The sequence below is a fragment of the Aythya marila genome (genome assembly GCF_965140915.1).
Source record: "Aythya marila genome assembly, chromosome: 11".
In the NCBI taxonomy this organism is placed as follows: domain Eukaryota; kingdom Metazoa; phylum Chordata; class Aves; order Anseriformes; family Anatidae; genus Aythya; species Aythya marila.
The window spans coordinates 21,116,657-21,136,767 of NC_139052.1; the positions used below are offsets into that span (position 1 = coordinate 21,116,657).

At 53.4% G+C, this 20,111-nt stretch overlaps 1 protein-coding gene across 1 annotated transcript in view; it reads left to right on the plus strand.

Annotated features, from left to right (window-relative positions):
- ADAMTS7 (ADAM metallopeptidase with thrombospondin type 1 motif 7) overlaps positions 1-20,111 on the plus strand; it is a 45,306-nt gene that overhangs the window by 5,661 nt on the left and 19,534 nt on the right. Inside the window, exons 4-15 of the mRNA XM_082768998.1 lie at positions 2,242-2,438; positions 3,765-3,848; positions 4,646-4,770; positions 5,888-6,037; positions 7,105-7,248; positions 10,354-10,498; positions 10,661-10,753; positions 11,323-11,468; positions 13,828-13,997; positions 14,321-14,454; positions 16,138-16,258; positions 17,087-17,331. Of these exons, the coding sequence (XP_082625124.1) occupies positions 2,242-2,438; positions 3,765-3,848; positions 4,646-4,770; positions 5,888-6,037; positions 7,105-7,248; positions 10,354-10,498; positions 10,661-10,753; positions 11,323-11,468; positions 13,828-13,997; positions 14,321-14,454; positions 16,138-16,258; positions 17,087-17,331 (1,754 nt within the window). The remainder of the gene's footprint in view (positions 1-2,241; positions 2,439-3,764; positions 3,849-4,645; positions 4,771-5,887; positions 6,038-7,104; positions 7,249-10,353; positions 10,499-10,660; positions 10,754-11,322; positions 11,469-13,827; positions 13,998-14,320; positions 14,455-16,137; positions 16,259-17,086; positions 17,332-20,111) is intronic.

The following is a 20,111-nucleotide window of genomic DNA, read 5'->3' on the forward strand; positions in this document are numbered from 1 at the left end:
AGGAGGGCCTGCAGCCTGTGCTGCTGGCAGGGCTTTGGCTTTTGCTGGAGCAGAGCTCAGAGGCTCCATGGCACAAGCACAGGAGCACAGGCTGAGGCTCTGGTGCTGGGAGGGAGAGCGTACAACACTTACAGAAGGGCGTTCAAAGTCTTTTCCACGATGAAGTCTCAGGGCTAGTCATAAATTGGTTGCTTCTGTGAAGAGGAGCAATCAGTGAGTGCTTCAGGCAGCCCGACCGCTGGAGCACAACCCCACATCCCTGGGGGCTGGTCCAGCTGCTCTGGGGTCTGTGTTGCCCTTGTGATTTCGGGGCTGTTTTAACTCAGCTGAGATAGATGGAAGTTGGCTGTCTGCCTGCAGCAAAATCGTGTCATGGGGAGGTGTTTGCCTTAGGTACACATCCTGGAGGCAGGAGAGGCAGCAAGGGTATGTTCCTAGCCAGAAATGCAGAGCAGGTTTTAAACATGAGGGCACTCCCTGCCTGGGAAGCTGGGCAGCATCCCCATTCCTCAACACTGCCTGCCCAGGAGCCTGGCCTCCCAGCGAGCTGCCAGCTCTGGCCAAGGACCCTCTGCAGCTCTCAGTGGAAAGCTGTTGGAAAGCCTGGGTGCCTTACTAGTCTGGGTCTTGGAAGCTGCATCCTCCAGACAATGCGTGGTGATTTGCTTATTTCCTAGAGCTCTCTGCTTCCAGAAACCTTGCTTTATTCTATAATCAGGTTGTCTTTAGGCATTCTTCTGGTAATCTAAATGAATACGGGGATAATAGAATGGCTCCTTCTGGACTTTGAAGCCTCTAAAATCCATTTGTAAAGGGATTTCACTGGTTGTAATATGGCCAGTGTGCAGCACACCTGGATCTCTTCTGGAACACAGACCAGCAACGTGGCCGTGATGTATGTGCCCTGGAAAGGAAACTGAAAGTCTGCAGGATTCGTATAAATTCAAGTCTTTTATTTTGTACTGACGTCTTGCTGGCTTTCTTTGCAAAACACCACGCTGCCAGATGGTGTTAGGCTGACCTGGTATTCAGCTTCTGTCAGTCCCCTGTGCTGCATGGTGTGAGCCTCTGTGTGCAGCTGGGCAGGCGTGTGAAGGGGATCTCCCGGGGAAATGCCACTGCAACCCTCCTTGGTAGCCAGGGAGCCGCCAGCAATGAGCTTGCTGAAGTCCCTCCACGTCCCGCATGGAAGCTCAGCAGCAAAGGACGCAATGAAAACAAGCTCCAAGGAAGGCGTTGTGATTAAAGTGTCACAGTGGTATCAGCAATTCATCAAATTATCCAGATACTTGGGATTTTTCAGTCTGGGGGATAAAACACTCTTTCACAGCTCAAGTACAGTAGAGTCCATAAAATGTGAAAGTCCATTGTTAACAAAGTGAGGCAGAGCCCTTAGAAACTGGTCATAAAAGCAATTCCCACTGTGTGCAGTGTGGTTTGTAAAGCCTTTACCCAGCTTGGGGCTGACCCTGACCTTGATCTTGGAGCAGCAGCACAGGAAAAGTCTCGGCTTGAGAATTCCCAGTTGCTGGTGTGCCTTAGGAGCAGCAAAGCTCTCCTCTGGCGTCGTGTGTCTTTTCAGCCCGATGAATGTCCCTGTTGTTCCTCCAGGGACAAGCAGCACAGGAACCCAAGGTTCTGTCTCCATGTGGCCAAGGAAATCTCTGTGCACCCTGCGGGTATTTCGGTCTTGCCTAGGACAGGGGATGATCTTTGGGATTTGGCTCAAGACATCAGTCCAACTTCAAGGACATGGAGTATATCCTTTTTGCTCTTTCCCAGCAAAATAGAAATGTAGGATTACACTCCTACTGAGCCACTGGTGTTTCTCAGCAGTGCATGCTCAAGCATCTCTCCGTGGTTGCCTGTATTCATGTGTCAACACAAACCATAAGTGCTGCTCTGCTCTGGAGGCTGCGTGTTAGTCACAAAATATTCAAACTCTGTTTCAAAGAATTTACTTCAAATGCCTTTTTTCCTCTTCTTTTTTTTTTCCTGTCATGCTAATGCTGCTGTGCTACACAGTGAGATCAGAGTCTTCAACTCCCAGTGATTTTTTGGAGCATACACCACAGCAAAATTGCGAGGAGGTTCTGGGTTCTGAGTGTGGGGCTTCCTTGTCAACACCAGAGAGTTCTCTCCCTTATTTCAAAAAACGGGGGGCTTGATGATATTTTACCAATGCTGCTGGCATTTAAAAATAATTTTAAAAATGTTTCTTTTCCTATTTAATTTCCTCAGAATCCCGGGAAAATCTGGAGAGGTCTGAGAAGCGGCGGGAGAGATGGGAACAGAAACAACACAGGAAGAGAAGAATAAAGCAGCGCTCCATCAGCAAGGAGAAGTGGGTGGAAACGCTGGTGGTGGCAGACACCAAGATGATAGAATACCACGGGAGTGAGAACATCGAGAAGTACGTGCTGACCGTGATGAACATGGTGAGTCCTGGTTTGCTGAACCGCAGAGCTGCCAGGTCCCTGGAGATGCAGCTATGAGACGTAAGGGCCACTGGGCTTGCCAGGGCTCAGCCCTAGTGGGACCTCAGCAAATCTCTCGACAAACAGCCCGATCCTGCCTGCACGTGGGCTTTTCTGCACTGCTTGGTGCTCCGTCTGCCTCTGGAGGATAAGGAAACCTCCTTGCAGGAGGAAAGACCCACAGGGACATGGGAGCTTTGGCTCAGGCTTCCTTGAACTCAGCACTGGCAGTGCCAATGAGAAGCACTAATGAAGGAAACACTGCAGGCAGCTGATGTTGTGTTCCTCACCTCATCCCCAAATGCTGCAGAGCCGGTGCCAGCAGAGAGCTGTGAGTGGCTTTCCTGGTAAAGAGCCCCTGAGGACAGCCAAGGGAAGGAGCTGAGCCCAGAACCAGACTGTAGCTGAGCTGTTTTGCTGGCACCAAACCACGGGAGCATTAAATGTGAAACCCATAGTCAGGCTTTAAAAGCTAATTGTGATAATTTCATTGAAATGCCTCAACGGCTCATGCTGCTGCTTGAACTCAAGCTTCTCTGGAGACGTCCACTCATAACTAGATGGTCTGGTGTGCTAACAAACTAATCCTGCACAGCCGGGGTGCCACTGTTAGTTTTGCCTGGAGTCACAGAATCAGCCTGGCTGAGGTGAGAAGGGACCTCAGGAGGTCACCTCATCCAGCCCCCTGCCCACGCGAGGCCACCTTGAGCAGGCTGCCCAGGGCCATGTCCAGAGTCAAAACATGAACGTGGTGGGCTTAAAAATCCAGGAGGTTTCCCTAAAGCCGCAAGACAAGCAGATAATTCAGCGTGAGCTGGTACAGTCTGTTTGCTCTCCTGCTGCTGTGGTAACAGCCATGTGCATTTCAGAAGAGGGCTTGGTTGTTGGCCAAAAAAGAGGGTGGGACTGGGTAGAGGATGTCAAGGTAAGATCCCTGGGTTTCTCCCAGTTGGTGAAGGCACTGCAAGAGCACAGGGATTTGAGATGTTAAACATGTCTGTTAGGGAGTGAAGGAAGAAGTGGTTCCCCAGGCATTTCTGGTTGAGTTTCAGTGTGCTACACAGACTACAGCAGTTTCCAACGGATGTCGTCACACCAGGACTGCTTTAGGCCAGGTCTGCATCTGGTCTTGTCTTTTGTTTTTGGGAATTACCCGAGATGTTGTCAACAACCTTCAGTAGCTTCCCTTTGAGCTCATGTTGCCTTGCAGATGTATTTACCAGCAGAACTGTCCCAGGGCAAGGTCTTTCTTTGGAGCTTTATGTGTTTGGCCTTTGTGTTTTGCAGGTGGCAGGGCTGTTCCACCATGCCAGCATCGGGAACCCTATCAACATTGCCATAGTGCGACTCATCCTGCTGGAGACCGAAGAGGTAAGAAGAAAACAAAGTGACTCACATTTCCATCCTGGCAGCCAGACTGGGATACACAAAGAGCTGGCCTTGAAAGCCTCTAAGGTCAATCTTGCGCTGTTTGCCTGGATGAATTTGTGTAAGATTCATGCAGATTCCCATGCCTCACTTCCTTGTCTTCTGCAAGGCCTGCAGCCGTGGTAAAGTTAGGAGGATTTTGTGGTGAGAGGAGCTGTGGAGTCTAATTCTTATAATAATTTCTAACTCAGCCACTTACTCTGCGCCAGTATCTTCCCTCCCATCCTATGACCCGTGGGACATTACCTGATGCCACTGGTGCTGTTACCCACAGCAGCATCCCTCCAAACCTGGAGCAGTGGCGGTCCCCAGGCAGCTCTGGGGCTGGGACTGGGTGGCTGGAGCTCGTTGTGTCCCCGAGGAGCGTCCCGCCGGCGGTTGTTTGTGCTCCCCAGCTGCAGCGGCTGCTCGCAGGGAGCCTGACGCCTCTCGGGCTGGCTGCCCAGCTGCATCCTTCTCTAAAGCACATCAGCCAGGATGGAATATTTTCCTGCAGTGTTACTTAACCCCCGGTGTTGGGTGACTTCATGTTTCGGTTGAATCACAGAGGAAAAGAAAGTGGAAACGGGCTGTATTCCCACCCAACCTGTATCTTATAAGATACGAAGCTATTCCCTCTATATGGCAGTTACTCCTGATCTCGCTCTGATGTGTCAGAGGTCAGACCCCTTACCACTGCATCCTGAAAAACAAACAGGTCTGTCAGCAGTATGACAGCAGACTTTTAATTGTTTTGACAGGAGGATCTGAAAATCTCCCACCATGCAGACAACACCTTGAAAAGCTTTTGCAAGTGGCAGAAGAGCATCAACGTGAAAGGAGATTCCCATCCCTTACATCACGATGTTGCAGTCCTGCTCACAAGGTATTGTGCCTGTGGGCTAATTTTATGCTTCAGGTGCTACCCTGCCAGCTGGAAATCCCTCCAGTGGCTGCAGGCAGGTGGGACACAGGCAGCCAGGGGCACATCTCAGTGGCAGCTGAGACACCCTGTGTAAAATCTCACTCTCTGTACCTGAGCCCTGTCTGGATGCCTGCACATACAGCACAACATAAAACAAGAAACCTGAAGGTGACCTGACCCTGACAGCAGGAACTGGTCTCAAACCTCAGGTTTAAACCTGGAGACAGTTCCCAGTTGAGTAGAAGCTGGGGTTTCCAATCCAGGTTTTCACCACAGCCCTATTGGCAAGCACCAGAGTGGGTGGATCCTTGCAGCAGATGTACACAGGGATTAGCTCTCCTTTTTCCCTTGCAGATGAATGCAGGGATTTGCAAAGGAGCCTCAGAGCAGGCCCCTAACCTCCCATGAAGCTGGGTGGAATTCATGCCTCTGGCCAAGTTTATGTACCTTGCAGTCAAAATGTAGTTTGATGGTTTCAGGCTGCAGCAGCTTGGATGTTGGCAGTATCGTGGTTGTTTGTGCAGTGATTCACAACCCACAACAGAATTATCTTCTTTAGGAGATTTCCTTTGTAGCAGAAATAAGGCACTTAAGGCCGTGCACTTCGATGGAGCTGTTCATCCTGGGTGGCTGGAGGTCCTCTGCCCTGGACCACAGCACCCCTGGGATGTACTTCCCCAAGAAATGTAGTGATTGCTTAATTATTCCCAGCATCAGCTTTATTTATACAATGGAATAAACGTAGCCAGCCTGGCTTGCAGTTCACATTAATCAGTCTTTCTAATAAGCTGGGGATACCGAGAGAGTAAAGGGGAAAGGAAAGGCCATAAATCTTTCTGCTGCAGAAAGACGTTTGGATGTCTCCATTCCTGCTTCTGTTTGGCCAGCATCTGCTGGGCTCAGGCACATCCCCTTAGACCGGGCTGGGGAGGCAGCGGGGGCTTGCTCCTGGGCAGCTGCCTCGGGCTGGCTCTGCACACACAGAGCCCTGCCCGCGCTCGCTCTCGTGTTGTCCTTTGGTTCCTGCTGTCTTCATCCCCTCTTTGCTGTGTGTGTGTTGTTGTTTCCAATCACCAAGGAAGGACATCTGCGCAGCGATGAACAGACCCTGCGAGACCCTGGGTCTGTCCCACGTGGCGGGGATGTGCCAGCCCCACAGGAGCTGCAACATCAATGAGGACACGGGGCTGCCCCTGGCCTTCACCGTGGCCCATGAGCTAGGACACAGGTACCCCGCTTTCCTTCTTCTCCTTTCTGCCCTCTGTCCTCTGCATGGTTTAGTCAGGACTTGACAAGGGACAAGTAGAAGTTGGCAGGATGTTGCCGAGCAATTGCCTGAATCCAGGGGAATTTACCCTGGGAACTTCATTCCAGAGTTAAGTTTTTGATTGCTCCAGGTTCAATGAAAGTCATGTCCAAGAAAACACAGACAAATTACACATGTAAGTTCTCCTGTGTTGCTGATGCTACAGTTAGTGGAGAAGAGGGTTGCTCATTACAAAGTTTTAAAGTAGAGTCCATGTGTATAGCATCAGTGACAGAATTGTGCTTGTCCTGATTTCAATTAAACTTGGGAAGGTCATTTGAACATCATAGTCCATAACAATATAGTTGTACAGTAAGTCTGTAACCAGTAAGTTTAATTAAACTGACTTGGTTTGATATTCTCATTACTTTTTTCTTGGCTGAGTTGACAGTAAGAAAGCTAAAGTAAAAATCTTGTGTAAAATACGTACATTGGGAAAAGCTCCATGTAATAATTATACATCATATTACATTTTGGATTTAATATAGATCTGTTCAGCTAAATGCTTGCTTTGCATGCTCTCTGCATGAAGCACAGTCCGTTGGCTTTGTCACTTCAAAACAGCAAAAATATCCCTGGTTTACTCCAGTGCAAGGCCAAACAAGCTCCTGGGGCTGTTCCCCTTGCTCACAGTGTCGCAGGACACAGGGGCTGGGCACAGCCCTGAGCACAGCCAAGTTTCCCCAGCTTACCAAGCAGCCTCCTGCTTGCCACTGCTGGCCACGGCAGCTCATCCAGGGCATGCTCTTGGCATCCTCTTAATAAAACCCCACTGCAGCCTGTCCCCTACCACATGGGACAAAACTTGTGGGTGTCTCTGGTCCCGTTTCCCAGATAGCCAAATGCTCTACTCCCTGTTCATTAGCAAGTCCCCACGAAGCTGTGAATGTTTTTAATGTCTGGTGTAGCGTCTCGGAAAGCAGAGAAGCTGCGTGGTTGTAGCGGGCATGCGGCTCACCTCTCCTTTGTGGGACTGTGCTCTTACACAGTTTTGGGATTCAGCATGATGGAAGCAGCAATGACTGTGAGCCAGTTGGGAAAAGACCTTTCATCATGTCTCCACAGCTCCTGTATGACACGTCCCCACTCACCTGGTCCCGCTGCAGCCGGGAGTACATCACACGATTCCTTGAGTAAGTCCTCACTTCCTCTTCTCTTCCCTTTGTGTCTGTACTCGGGGCCGAGCTGGCTGCCACAGCTTGGGGCTGGGTTGGGCTTTGGGGTCTGCAAAAGACTTTCTGGTCTCAGAAGTCAACCCCAGGGCACTGAGGGGGATTTCTAACTTGCTCGGTTGCCTTGGTCCTTGCTGGGAAGGATGAGTATTTGAATGCAAAGGCAACAGAGCGTTTGTGCAGCAGCACAGTGCTTGTTGCTTGAACAAATACAGCTAGAGCACTTTTCTTCATTGACTTAGCTGTCGGGATTCCCAAAGCATGGTTGCCCCAGCAGCAAAATTCTGGCGCTGGCTCTGCTCCTCTGAGCTCCAGTGTCAGCGACGGGTCGCTTGCACCAGCCTAACAGAGGGGTGGCCGTCTGGAAGCACGTAGGCACGTCCAAGCTGCCGAGCAGAAGGAGCAGTTTCCCATGGCACTTGGGGTTTGTAGCACTCGGTGCACCCCAGAGAACCTGATCTTGCTTTCTGCTCGTCCCAGGAGCAAGGCTGTGCTTGGGGCGAATGCGTGATGGCAGCAGGCACCACGTGAGGAGATGAGACCAGGCCAGATTCTTTCCTGCATTTGTTTATTTTTAGTGCCCTGTGGCTGATTTTGCAGTCTGTTGTTATTAAATTCTTAGGAACGTGGCCCAAGTTTTACATTTGTCAGCCAGGGTCTTGCACTGGAGGGAGATTTTTCTTCCTTGTCACGGGAAGGTTAGAAAACAGCCAGAGCATCTGCCAGAAGCAGCGGCCGAGCAGCTCTGGCTGGGGCTGCGAGCTGCGTGGTAGGAAGGCTGCCTGGTGCTGAGCTCCCATTTCTAAATCCCAGCCAATGGCCCGAGGTAGGGTGAATGATTGTTGATTTTTGGCTTTCAGTGGAATGGGGCTTTCTCGCATCTACAGAGTTCTTGGCCCTTTGTCTTTAACCTTCGCTTTTAGATGAAGCATTTCCTGCTGGCAATAACCTTGGGTTGCCGTTAGCTGCGGCAGGGAAGAAGCAGACCATCTGTCTGCTTGTCCAGTGGTGTTTTGGTCTCTTTGCTCCCGTCCCAGAAGGGGCAGCTCTTCCTCCAAGAGTGGAGCAGAGTTCAGCAGGCGTCTCTCCGCGGCTGTGACATCCCCGAGGCGAAGGAGAGGCCTGCTGCGAGCGCAGACATGAGCTCGTTTTAATACGGTGTTGGCAGGAGAACGGGCAGGAGCGAGCCAAAAAATGAGACCCTGCTGACCTGGGGTTGCTAGATGTGCTTGGAACAGACCTCGCGTTGGGAAAAAAAGCCCTCTCAGATGATGGTGATTGTTTTACAGAAGAGGGTGAGCCCTGCTGAACAGTTAATGTTGGAAAATGGTTCGTGCCTTCGATGGCAGCACGGCCCTGCTGCTGCTGCAAGTCGGGCAGGGGGCTCTGCGACCCTCTGTGAGCATTCGATGGCATGGAGAAGGCTCCCTTTGCCTCCCAGCAGCTGACTGCCGTGTCTCCCTTCAGTCTTCCCTTCTCCAGACCAGACAACCAGGTTTTCAACCTCCTCTTGCAGTGCTGAAGGTCTTCATCCAGCCTCCTCCCGTGGTTCTCCTCCTGGCTGACCCACACCATGCCCGTGGCTGCAGCACCCTGCTAGCTGCGAGCACCCAGCCCTTCCTGCAGCAGTGCTCCTCTCCGGCCATTCCAGCTCCTCTGTTTGTGCAGCTCATTCTTCCCAAGTTTAAATCCTTGCCTTTGTTTTTATTGAATTCAGTCCTGTCTTCTTGGGCCTTTCTTGGAGTTCTCCAAGAGCTTTCAGAATTTTAATCCCGCTCGCAAATGTATTTGCAGATCCTCCCAGCCTCCTTGCACATGGGGATTTAATCACCATGCCATCTATCCTATCATCTAGCTCATTAATGAACAGGCTGAAAGAGGCAGATGCAGTGCAGAGCCCTGTGATTTTTTACTGCAGTGTGGGTTACTGTCGATCCCTTCAAAGCCAGATTCAAACTCATGCCAATTTTTGCTGGCTCAGTAAAGTTTTTTGGCAAAAGGTGGAGGCCAGCTGAAGGCACCGTAGGATAACTGTAAAATATTTAATGAAGAAATAGATTTTGTTCATACCTCTGGGCAGTCAACAAGGAATCTAAACCACTCCCCACGCTGGGGCTGAGGAGCTTTCCTGTAAGCTGAGGCGATGTTGGGCTGCTCCCAGCCAAGCGAGGGGCTCGCAGGTGCCTGGTGGGGACCCCGCAGGTGCAGGAGGGGAGAGGGGCAGCGGGTGCCTGCTGTGCCGGGTGTCACCCTGCCAGCACCCCACAAAGTGGGTGCTCACTGTGGCTCCCGACCTCCTGCCAGCCCCGCTCCCTGCTGCTGCCGAGCTGGGCCGTGTCGGCAGCTTGGGTTAAAAAGGAATCCTGGTTCACGTTGATTTAGACCTGTTTCCAATCACAACGAGCTGAAGTAATCTAATCTGCTCCGAAACCCACGCTGGAGACTTTGCGTTGCTGGAAACAAGTTTGTTTAAATCAACACTGTAAGCTAAACTAGTGACAATTTCTTGTGTGTTTGGGAAGTATCATAGCAAAACCACTCGCGGCGGAGCAAGGCGGCCAGGAACAGCCTCTCAGGCTCCCAGGCAGCCTGGCAGGGGGCCACAAGCTGCCTTGGCAATGCTTCGGGCTCCGTTTTAATATCTCTTTTCTAAAAACATGCTGTCCAGCACAGGCTGAGCACTGTTTGTAGCGGCAGATATGAGGGTGAGTGAGTTTTGCTGCTGACAATCCACTTTATTTTTATTACCAGGGCACTGACATTAGAGCCAGAGCATCCGTAGGGACATTTCGGGAGCCAGCCTGGTGTATGAACGCGAGGACAACATCTGCTTCTCTGCAGTGCAATGTTTGCTCAGCGAAACCCTTCACCTTGAGTGGTGAAACTGAGGCCCAGGCCCCCCCGGCTGAGGACTTTGCTAATGAGCTAGTTGCAAATCTAAGGAGCAGGGAGTTATTCCCAGGCAAAGCTTTCCAACGGGGAGCACCAGGACATGCTGGGGGGTCAGTGGGTGTCTCAGGACTGCAGCGGGCAGGCAGTGACGCTGCCCTGGTGTCTCTCTTTCAGCCGGGGCTGGGGGCTGTGCCTGGATGACCCCCCTGCCCGGGAGGTGTTGGACTTCCCCCTGGTGCCCCCGGGCGTCCTCTACGACGTGGGCCATCAGTGTCGCCTGCAGTACGGTGCCTACTCCACCTTCTGTGACGACATGGACGTAAGCTGTGGTCTCTCCCAATGTTGCATGAACTCGGGCAGCCCCAAGGGGGTTTTGGTGGCGGGGGCTTTGCACGGGGCGACCCTCTCCCTGTGAGTTCAATCTGTACCAGTGAGCTGGTCCGTGCAGTAACCACGTCCTGTGCAAATGTGCTTTCTGCAGAGCGTCTGCAACACGCTGTGGTGCACAGTGGGGACCACGTGCCATTCCAAGCTGGACGCTGCCGTTGATGGCACAGCATGCGGGGAGAACAAGGTGAGTGGGAGCATTCCCATCCAGAGATGGAGAGCCTCCTTGTCCTGCATGCAGGGGAAGCTCTTTGCCAGAAAAGTGTAAAACCTGGAGTTTTGCAGACTGCAGTGCATGGGGAGGGGCTCACCTCGCTGCCCTCACTCTGGGGGGCACACTGGCATTGCCCAGTGGAGGGGCTGGCAACCTGCAGGGACGTGGGGGGTACCCAAAGACCCTGCTGTGCCGTCAGCCACTACAGGGGCTTCTTGACCATGGTAGCATAATGCTGTGAAGTTACAAAAATACCTGCACGTGCCTCTGCTCAGCACATTAAGGGTCAGTGCTGGGGATGTGTTGCCTCATTTGAATCTTCAGACAGCCTGCCAGCCCTGAATTTCCCATAGCACAGAGGGGAACTGGGCTCTGGCAGATCGTGGCTGACACCCAGGCACCCTGGAGTGAGTGAAGCTGGGTTTGCACGGGGCGATACAGGTGCTGGGCTTCAGTGCTCCCCCAGGGCAGGGCTCTCCAACTCAAGGTCCAACTGCACATCATTTACCTGGGCTCTCTTCTCCTGGACTTTCCCTTTGCAGTGGTGCTTCAACGGCGAGTGCGTGCCAGTGGGTTACCGTCCCGATGCCATCGACGGCAGCTGGGGGCCCTGGAGCTCGTGGGCTGCCTGCTCGCGGAGCTGCGGCGCGGGCGTGCAGAGCGCCGAGAGGCAATGCAGCAGCCCCACGTAAGTGAGAGCAGGCTCTTGGGGTCACTCGGCTCCTCTGTGCAGGAGAGGAGCCCAACGCTTCTCACGGCCTCATAAAGCTGGGGCTGTCACCTGCCCGGCCTGGTTTTACCCAGGTCTGCACTGCACAGCAGAGGAGGGGTGCCAGGATGTGGTTATCCTCCTGAACAAAGTGCTTCTGAAACACCACGGGCGATTCATTTCCTGGGGGTATCTGTCCATCTGGGCAGCAGAAGCCCCTGGAGGGGCAGAGCTGGCTCTGTCTGCTCTCACACGCAGCGGCTCCTGCCCTGTGCACGCAGAGCGTGCTGGAATGTGATTCCAACAAAGAGCACAGGCTCGATGCCTGTAGATGTAAAACATACCCGGCGTCTTTTAATGGCAGAAAAGAAAGCCAGGCGTTCTCCCATCGTGATTCACCATCGTTTTGAAAGCTCCCGCTGCTGCTTATCAACCCTTCTCTCCCCGTGAGTGATTCCTGAGCGTGCTGCATGCACTGGGATGCTCCCTGCTCCCTGGCTGGCAGCCGGCTCCAGCCCAAGGGCTGACCCAGGAGCAGCATTGTCCACGCCGTGACCGCCGCGCTGACCCAGCTGCTCCCCAGATGTCTCCCTCCTGCCCAGCCCCTATTGTATTGAATTTGCACAAAAGGCCTCTGGCTCGCCCAGGTGTCAGAGTGCCCTGGAACAGGGAGAGAAAAGGGCTTTGTGAGCAATTTTCCAGGGGCAGTCAGTTTTCAATGGCTTAAGGAGATTTGAAAATGAAGGATCTCTCTAATGAGCCCAGATGTGCCTTCTGCCTAACTTCTTCCCTGGGTGCTTTGTTTTTAGCACATGCTATCAGACTGTTTAAAGAATCACTGTGTAATCTCAGGCCTAGGTCAAGAGCTAGGTTTGTGTTTGACATGAGTTTTGTGACAGAAGTGCAATTGTAGTTTATGGAGTGTTTTAAACACAGCTGCAGGCATGTAGGAGAGCAAACACTGTAAAAGCAGCAGAATTCCCCTGGCCAGTTGTTTGCTTTGGCCACTGTAGGTAAATCTTCAGCTTTGCCTTTTGGATGAAGTGAACAAATGTGTGCATTGGGTAGTCCTTCCTGCCGCAGGCATTTCCTTAGGGAAGGTATGTAAACAACTGGAAAATAATAATTAATTTTACTCCCCTCAGCAAAGCGTGCCCAGTCTTAACTGACTGGGGAAAAAGTAATTTTCATAAGGTCGTGGGGATGTGGGCCATTGAAATTGCAGTCACCAAACCAACCTTGTGAAAAGGCATAAGAAACTGGTGGCAGCATTCTGAGAGTCTGTTGGCATGTAAGAAAAGCCCATTATTGCCTTTAAGGCCCTCTCGCTTTGAAGATGTTGGAAAGAATGATGTGTTTTTAAAACTGCTTTCTGAAGTACCCTTGAAAGTAAGTGAGAATTTATAGCCTCGCGTGTTTCTGGCTGTTTCTGGCATTTAGGAATCATAAGCATGAAAAATCTAAAGCCTGAAGAAATGTGTTTGCTCTCAATAGATGTATTTTGTGATTTCCCCGTTCTGGCCATGTGTTCGTTCTGGACCTGTGTGTCACCCTGCTTGGATCACCAGCAAAGTCACAACCAGGCAGAGCTGTGGCGAGCAGGGCGGGTGCAGCACTTGGTCCGCAGGGTGTCACAGTGCCCGGCAGCAGGAGGAAGGAGGGATTTGGACATGAACACTTCTGGTTACATGTCTTTACTAACTGGTTTTATAGCTTCGTAAACCATGCCTATAAAATTGGCTATATTTGCAACATTAAGGAAGGATGGTCAGGAGGGACGGGACGCAAAAAGTAGCTGTGAGCCTCCAGTATCTTCCCAGGGGACTCGCAAAAATGACTGCTTCACACGTCCCTTTTTCGGTCTGGTTGATCCTTCCATGAGGCAAAGAGGGGCCTGGGGACCAACAAATCCAACCCCTCCCCTGCACTGCCGCAGCCTGGCCGCTGCAATGCTGTGCTGAGTGCCGAGAGCAAGAAAGCAAACCTGGCCAGAAGCAACCCCTGAGTGAATTAGGCACCTTCCAAGGGAACAGAAACAGAAACAAACAGCAGCTGGAGCAAAGTCAGCTGGGCTTGGAGTTCTGTCACCCTCCGGAGCTGGGGGCTTTGCTCTCTCCATATCTCTGCTGTGTGTGCACCCGTATCTCTGCCAAGTGACCAAGGACTTTGTGCAGAGCATCAGTGTCCCCTGCCCAGCAGGGAGCTGGAGAACAAGGACATGGGTGATGCTTTCTGAGCATTTAAAAATCTCCTCCATACATTAGGGATTGCAGTTATTGTAAGGGAGTTTCCCCTGCTGTGCACTGTGTTAATTTCTGCTTTTCCCTCCCGCGAACAGGCCGAAGTACGGGGGCAGGTACTGCCTGGGGGAGCGGAAGCGGTTCCGGATCTGCAACATCAGGCCGTGTCCCCCCGACAAGCCGTCCTTCCGCCAGGTGCAGTGCAGCCAGTTCAACCCCATGCTCTACAAGGGGAAGCTCTACAAGTGGACGCCAGTGCCCAACAACAGTGAGTGCGCACAGCCTGCCGCCAGGCTTCTCCCGAAGCCCTGGCAGAGAGCCTTAGATAGATCCTTGCCATGGCTTGGTCTTGCTGGAGCTGCCTGTAAAAGATTTGCCTTCCTTTCCCACCAGTCTTGCAGTGTATTTATGCCGTATTTTAAATTATGGCTGGGTTTGCAGGATTAATTTGTGTTGTCGGAGATGGTTACATGGAGAGAAGGTGGCACCTGTCCGTGTGAGCCCAGGGCAACGCTGCTGCAGAAAGCAGGCGAATGAAGGCGTGCAGACCCCGGCTCCTCGGGTTCAGTTTCTGTCTGTTCGGCTCCCCAGTTAACCCCTGCGAGCTGCACTGCCGCCCGGAGAACGAATACTTCGCAGAAAAGCTGCGGGATGCTGTCATCGATGGGACCCCGTGCTACGAAATGAACGCCAGCCGGGACATGTGCATCAACGGCATCTGCAAGGTATGGCCCTCACCACGGTGTGCCAGGGGGCAGCAGCTTCCCCATGCTCCAGGAAGGGCTGGTGATCGGGGCTGTGCCTGCTGTCCTCTTGCAGACATTCCCTGACCCGTTTTGTTACCATTTTTCTGCACGGAAATGAGGGTGAGCTCTCCATATTCACAAGATATTTGGTGCAGGGGTATTTAAGCCTCTTTGCTGGCTTCAGGGAAATAGAACACAAAACCAATGAAATACACAAAGTACATTTTCACTTGAAAATAAGGCTGGGGAGATGGTAAGGGCAGGTGGAGAGGACACCCAGCCCAACCCAGCCCTGCAGTGCTGGCAGATGCTGCTCTGACCCACAGCCTGCAGCAATGGAGATGTCTTCCCTAGCCCCAGCAGCCTCTCCCAGCACTGGGGTTTGTTCTGCCTCCCAGGCTGTTGTTGTTCTTTCCTGAAAGCTCCGTGCAAGCTGCAGCATGTGGCAGAGCTGCCTGGCTGCTGGCTGGGGAGGGCATCTCTGGCTCAGGAGGGATGGGACAAGGATCAGAGAGAGCTGCAAGGAGAAGGCAAGTCAAGTCCTCTCCTCCTTGTCACTTCTGTGGAATTCTGGGCGCTGCTGAGGGCTGTCATGCAATGGACGGCGCAAAGAGCAGCAGGGAAAATAATCAGTAAGCAAGGTTCAGCATGTTGCATAAAAACCATTCGTGGAAACTTCCTCCTCTTCCTGGCTGCGCTGCCAGTGGCACCAGGCAGAGGCCGATGGCAATTGCTCTGCACAGCAGGAGACTCGGAGGAGGTCACATTTCCTCCTTTAATAGTCTGTAGGTTACTTCAAAGGCTGCAGCGCACAGATGCACAGGCACGGGCTCGGGGGAGAGCTCAGAGGTCATGGTTTTTACTTGGCACATACAAAAGAGCGGGATCCAGCAGCTCTCCTCAGATGACAGCACGTTCACTCAGAGCTAACTGCACACGTACAGTTGTCACTGACTGCAAGCCTGCTGCTGGCTTCAACACCAGAATTAAACCTGGCTCAGTACAGAGCACTGCAGTAGCTAAAATAGTTCCAGCACGTGTGTGCAACTGGCTCCCTGGACACATCCTCCTGGAGCTCAGACTAAAGGCTTCTCGATGGCACGGGGCCCAGCAGGACCCTTGGGGAATTGGCTGCAGTTTTTATTGTGTGGAGTCAGATGGAGTCTCCGTTTGATCGAGCAATTTGGCAGCTGCCTAGGTCCGAGGTGTGGAGAGCTCCAGCAGAACGTAGGAAAGGTTTTGGGGAAGTGTTTTGAGACAGGATTGGCAAGGCCAAGGATCAGGAGGCTGGCCCAGCTAGGCACAGCTCTTAGCACGTGCCGACAGGCTCTGGGGACTCAGGGCTGCAGAGCAGGGCAGGGGAAGGTGACGAGATGCCCCTCTGGCTTCTCAGAGCTGTATGAACAGGACAGGGGGCTGCAGGCAAACACTAGAGTGAGAAACCCCCATTGCAGCCACCCTGGGTGTGCCACCCATCCTGCAAAAACACTCCAGCTCTCCACTCTCCAATCTATGTTCCTTTTTTCCTGCCGTCTCTCTGCTGAGGCTGGTCCTCATAACTGTGGTTGTTTCCCACATTTGGCTGCTGGAGCCAATTCCAGCAAATCCCTGGGTGGGCGCAGGCGCGGGCGCGGGGCCGGTGCTGATGGGGCCTTGTTGCAGAACGTGGGCTGTGACTACGAGATCGACTCCAACGCGATGGAGGACCGGTGCGGCGTCTGCCACGGGGACGGCTCCACCTGCCACACCGTCCAGAAGATGTTCGAGGACAGCGAGGGGCTGGGTAAGGGCGCTCGGCACTGACCCCAGAGCAGGACACCCCTAGGGGATAAAGACAAGCAGCACGCACCGAGCTTTCAGCAGCCACAGCCTCCCCAGGGACCAAACGGTTTGGTGGAAAGCTGGGGGGTGAGCAGAGCGGGCTTAGGGCAAGCACACAGCTCCCAGCCACTGGAGAGCAGAAAAATGTCTTGTTGTTTGAAATGGTTTCCTTAAAACAACCCCCCTGCCCTGCAGAGCTCATTTTTCCCTTGATCAGCAGTGCACGGGGAAGGGGTGGTTTGCAAACAAAACCCCAGCGCTGCAGGGACGTCCTGGGAGGCAGCACCCCGGGAGGAGGGATGGCTCTGCAAGCACCATCACTGCTCCGGGCTGCAGGAACCCAAGGGACACGGGACTTTGTTTCTGTGTGTTCAGGCAGACCAGCACCAAGAGCCAGGCTCCCTCACGCTGCTCGCTCGCAGTGTTTCCTCAGCCCAGACTGGCTGATTTTGATGAGATAAGGTCCAAGCAGTAGCGCAGGGAGCAGGGGAGTTGCCTTTCCACTTCTTGCCCCTCAGAAGAAAAATATTTCCTTACTGCTGTTTGTGCTTAATGACCTCAGAACAAATCTCTGCAGCCTGAAGCTCGTTTGGAAAGGCTTAAAATGATTTTGTGGGTTGACAAGGACATGATGAAAGTGTGTAAAGCCCTTGCCAGCGCTCAGGCAGGAAATGTGTTTCTCTGATGTCTCCAGGAGATGCCAGCACCCTGTCCCAGGGGGCACTTAGCTACCCCAGGGAGCAGATCGTGTTTGTGACTCCCCCGGGGCAAATGTTTGTTGCATCCCCAGGGTACGTTGATATTGGGATTATCCCCGCTGGAGCCCGAGAGATCCGCATCGAAGAAGTCGCAGAAGCCGGCAATTTCCTGGCGCTGCGGAGCGAGGACCCCGAGAAATATTTCCTGAACGGCGGCTGGACCATCCAGTGGAACGGGGACTACAGGGTGGCAGGCACCACCTTCACCTATGCCAGGACAGGGAACTGGGAGAACCTCACGTCTCCGGGGCCCACCGTGGAGCCCGTGTGGATCCAGGTACGGGCTGGGCTCTGCCTGCAGCCAGGGCGTGCAGCTGGGGAGCACGAGGGGGCATGAGGGGGCTCTGCAGCCTTCCTGTGTGGGGCTGCGGGGAAGGGGTCTGTCCCAGCACTTTGTGGCCACCCACGGGAAGGGGCCGTGTCCCCTCCCCAGTGTGTTTTCCCCAGAGGCGATGCCACCAGCAGCTGAACACACGCTGCTGGCCCGGGGAGTGCGTTTCTGAGCTCGGGGTGGGTCTGGTGCGCGCTGCTTCCAGCTGAGCCTCATCCAGCTTGCAGCATTCCTCAAAATATTTACACAGGAGAGAGAGTATGAAAAGAAATAGCTGGCTTCCGGAGGCTTTCTCCATATCTTATCAAGAGCAAGGGAAGAGCCCGTGGTGTTTCTGGCAGGCCTGGAGCAGCCTGTGGGTCCAAGTGGGCTCCAGCGGTGGTGGAGGCAGCAGGGAGCTGGGAGCTGCCACACCGTCACCCCTTGGCAGTGCCACGTTCATGCCAGCATCAGGCCCCCGGCACTGCCCGGGGTCTGGGTGAGGGTTCACACCCCTTGGGGGTGCTCAGGCAGGTCCAAAGCCTGGGTGGTGCCTTTGTGGTTCTTGCTGGTCAGGCTCTGCTTGCTCACAGCACTGCTGGAGGCAGAAAGTGAATATCCAAGAGGATCACTTGAAATTCTCCGAACCAACAAGAATTTTCAGGGTTTACTCATTTGTCCACATGGGAATTTCAGCTCCCCTAAAGTAAGCTGTGACACCCCCGAGGCACTGAAGGGGTGAGCCTGTGATGGGGCAATGGTGTGTATGGCCAGTCAGGAGTGTTATGGTTACACCCACAGTCCTGAAAAAAGCAACACGTTCAAACCAAATTGTGTTGCACATGTGTCCAGGATGCTGGAAGTGCAGGGGAGGAGAGCATCTGCTGGTCCCCGGGGGCTGCTCCCCGTGGATCCATGTCCCCAATTCACCTGATGTGCCCTGGGGGTGCTTTTAATAAGAGCAACCTCACCAGGCACCGCACCCCTCCTTGGCTGCAGCAGTGGCAGCTTAAAATCGCCTCGTTTTGCTAACCAATCCCATCCCATTAATTTGCACCTTATTTCCATAGAAAAGAGTTGCCCAAGGGATTGCTTTTCGGCACAGCTTTATATTACACGAGCTTTGCACAGGTTGCAGTGCCCTGCGCCGGGGACAGCTGAAAGTCAGTGCAGGACCAGAGGGTCCGGGATCGTGGCTGGTGGGCAGCTTTGTGGGAAGCTGCTCGCTGCCGACGTGTTTGGGTTGGTGGTGAGGGGTCTGCCGGGTCATGCAAAGCTTTCAAGAGCTGACGTCCCTGCCCCCAGAGGCCAGGTTTTCCTCCGGAGCCACCGGTGGGATTTGTCCCCCTGACTGCGGTCCAGCTGCTGTCAGGCTGAAGTTTCTGTGGGTGCCAAGCCGGCTCGGGTTTGACCGCCACGGTTAAAATCCGAGCAGTGTCCTGAGGGGTTGTGCACCGTGGAATGTGAGGATCCCTCCTCGAAATCACACCACGCAGGATGTAGGAATGAGTAATGCTTGAGCCCTAGAGGTACGCTTCGTGACTGTGGTTTAACCTTGGTTTTTTTCCCTTTTAACCACCCCCTGAGAAATGAAGAAAGAGATTGTCTCTCCTTGGGTGTGCTGCCTTCATTAGCACAGCAGCAGGAGGAAACTAGGGGGGTTCCCGCTGTGCCCTGCAGCCTGGGCTGGTGGAGCTGGGCAGGGAGAGGATCAGGTCTGCTGCAAGCCTGGGATTTGGGGCTTTGCACAGCCCGGGTCTTATTTCTTGTGTGTGCATTCCCGGCCTCGGTGCCCTGCTTGGTGCAGAGACGGGGTGGGCACGGAGCTGTGGAGCTGTGTCCCTGCAACCCCAGCTCGCCCAGCAGCCCGAGCCAGCCAAAAACTTGGGTTTGTGTTTTTGCAGAGCTTCGGGGTGAGAGGGCTCCTCAGCTCCTCTGCCTCCAGGCCTCGCTTTCCCCTGCTAATAAGGACACAGGCGTGCTCAGCACCAGCAAATTGCTGGGATGCTTTCTGGGCTTCATAACCTAATTAAAACCTTTTGACAAAAATGTTTCAATATTCATGAAGAGGTTTTGGAAAGACGCCTTTGCTCCTGCTAAAAGCTCCAAGAACAACAAAGCTTTGGCAATAATGGGAGCACTTAGGCTAAAAAAAAAACACATTTGAACTCGCAGCCTTTTGGGAGTGCTGACTGGTGCTGGGGGCGCTTTGGGCAGGGCTGACGTTAGCCATAGGAGCAGCCGCACTCATTTGGAGGGCAGCAAGAGCCACATAGCGAGCGGGGAGAAATTATTTTCATTCCTTCCAGCGTGTGTTAGCAGCCACTGCGCGGGTGTTTGCTGCCGGTGGGCTCCTTGCTGGGTGTTGTGGCACACACAAAACGTCCTCACCCAGCTCTGCCTGGGGCAGGGACATCGGGGCCCTTCTCGGGGCAGGACCCGGCCGTGCTGAACCTGGAGGAGCTCCTCGGGCTGAGCTGCGTTTGGCAGCGGGACCGGAGGGAATTAAGAAGGAAATCCTTCCAGGCTCTTTGGCAGAGCAGACGTAAAACCAAAGTCCTGGAAGCTCTCAGCGCTGCCGCTGTTATTTTTATTATTACCTGACGTTTCCACAAGCCCAGCGCTCTCAGCTGGGGCACTTCTGCCCTCACACTGCTTTGAGCACTTGTAGGGTGTGTTTTCTGACACGGTCGCGTGCTGCTGCTGGGGTACAGCAGCCAGCCCAGCACCGTCCCTGACCAACAGCG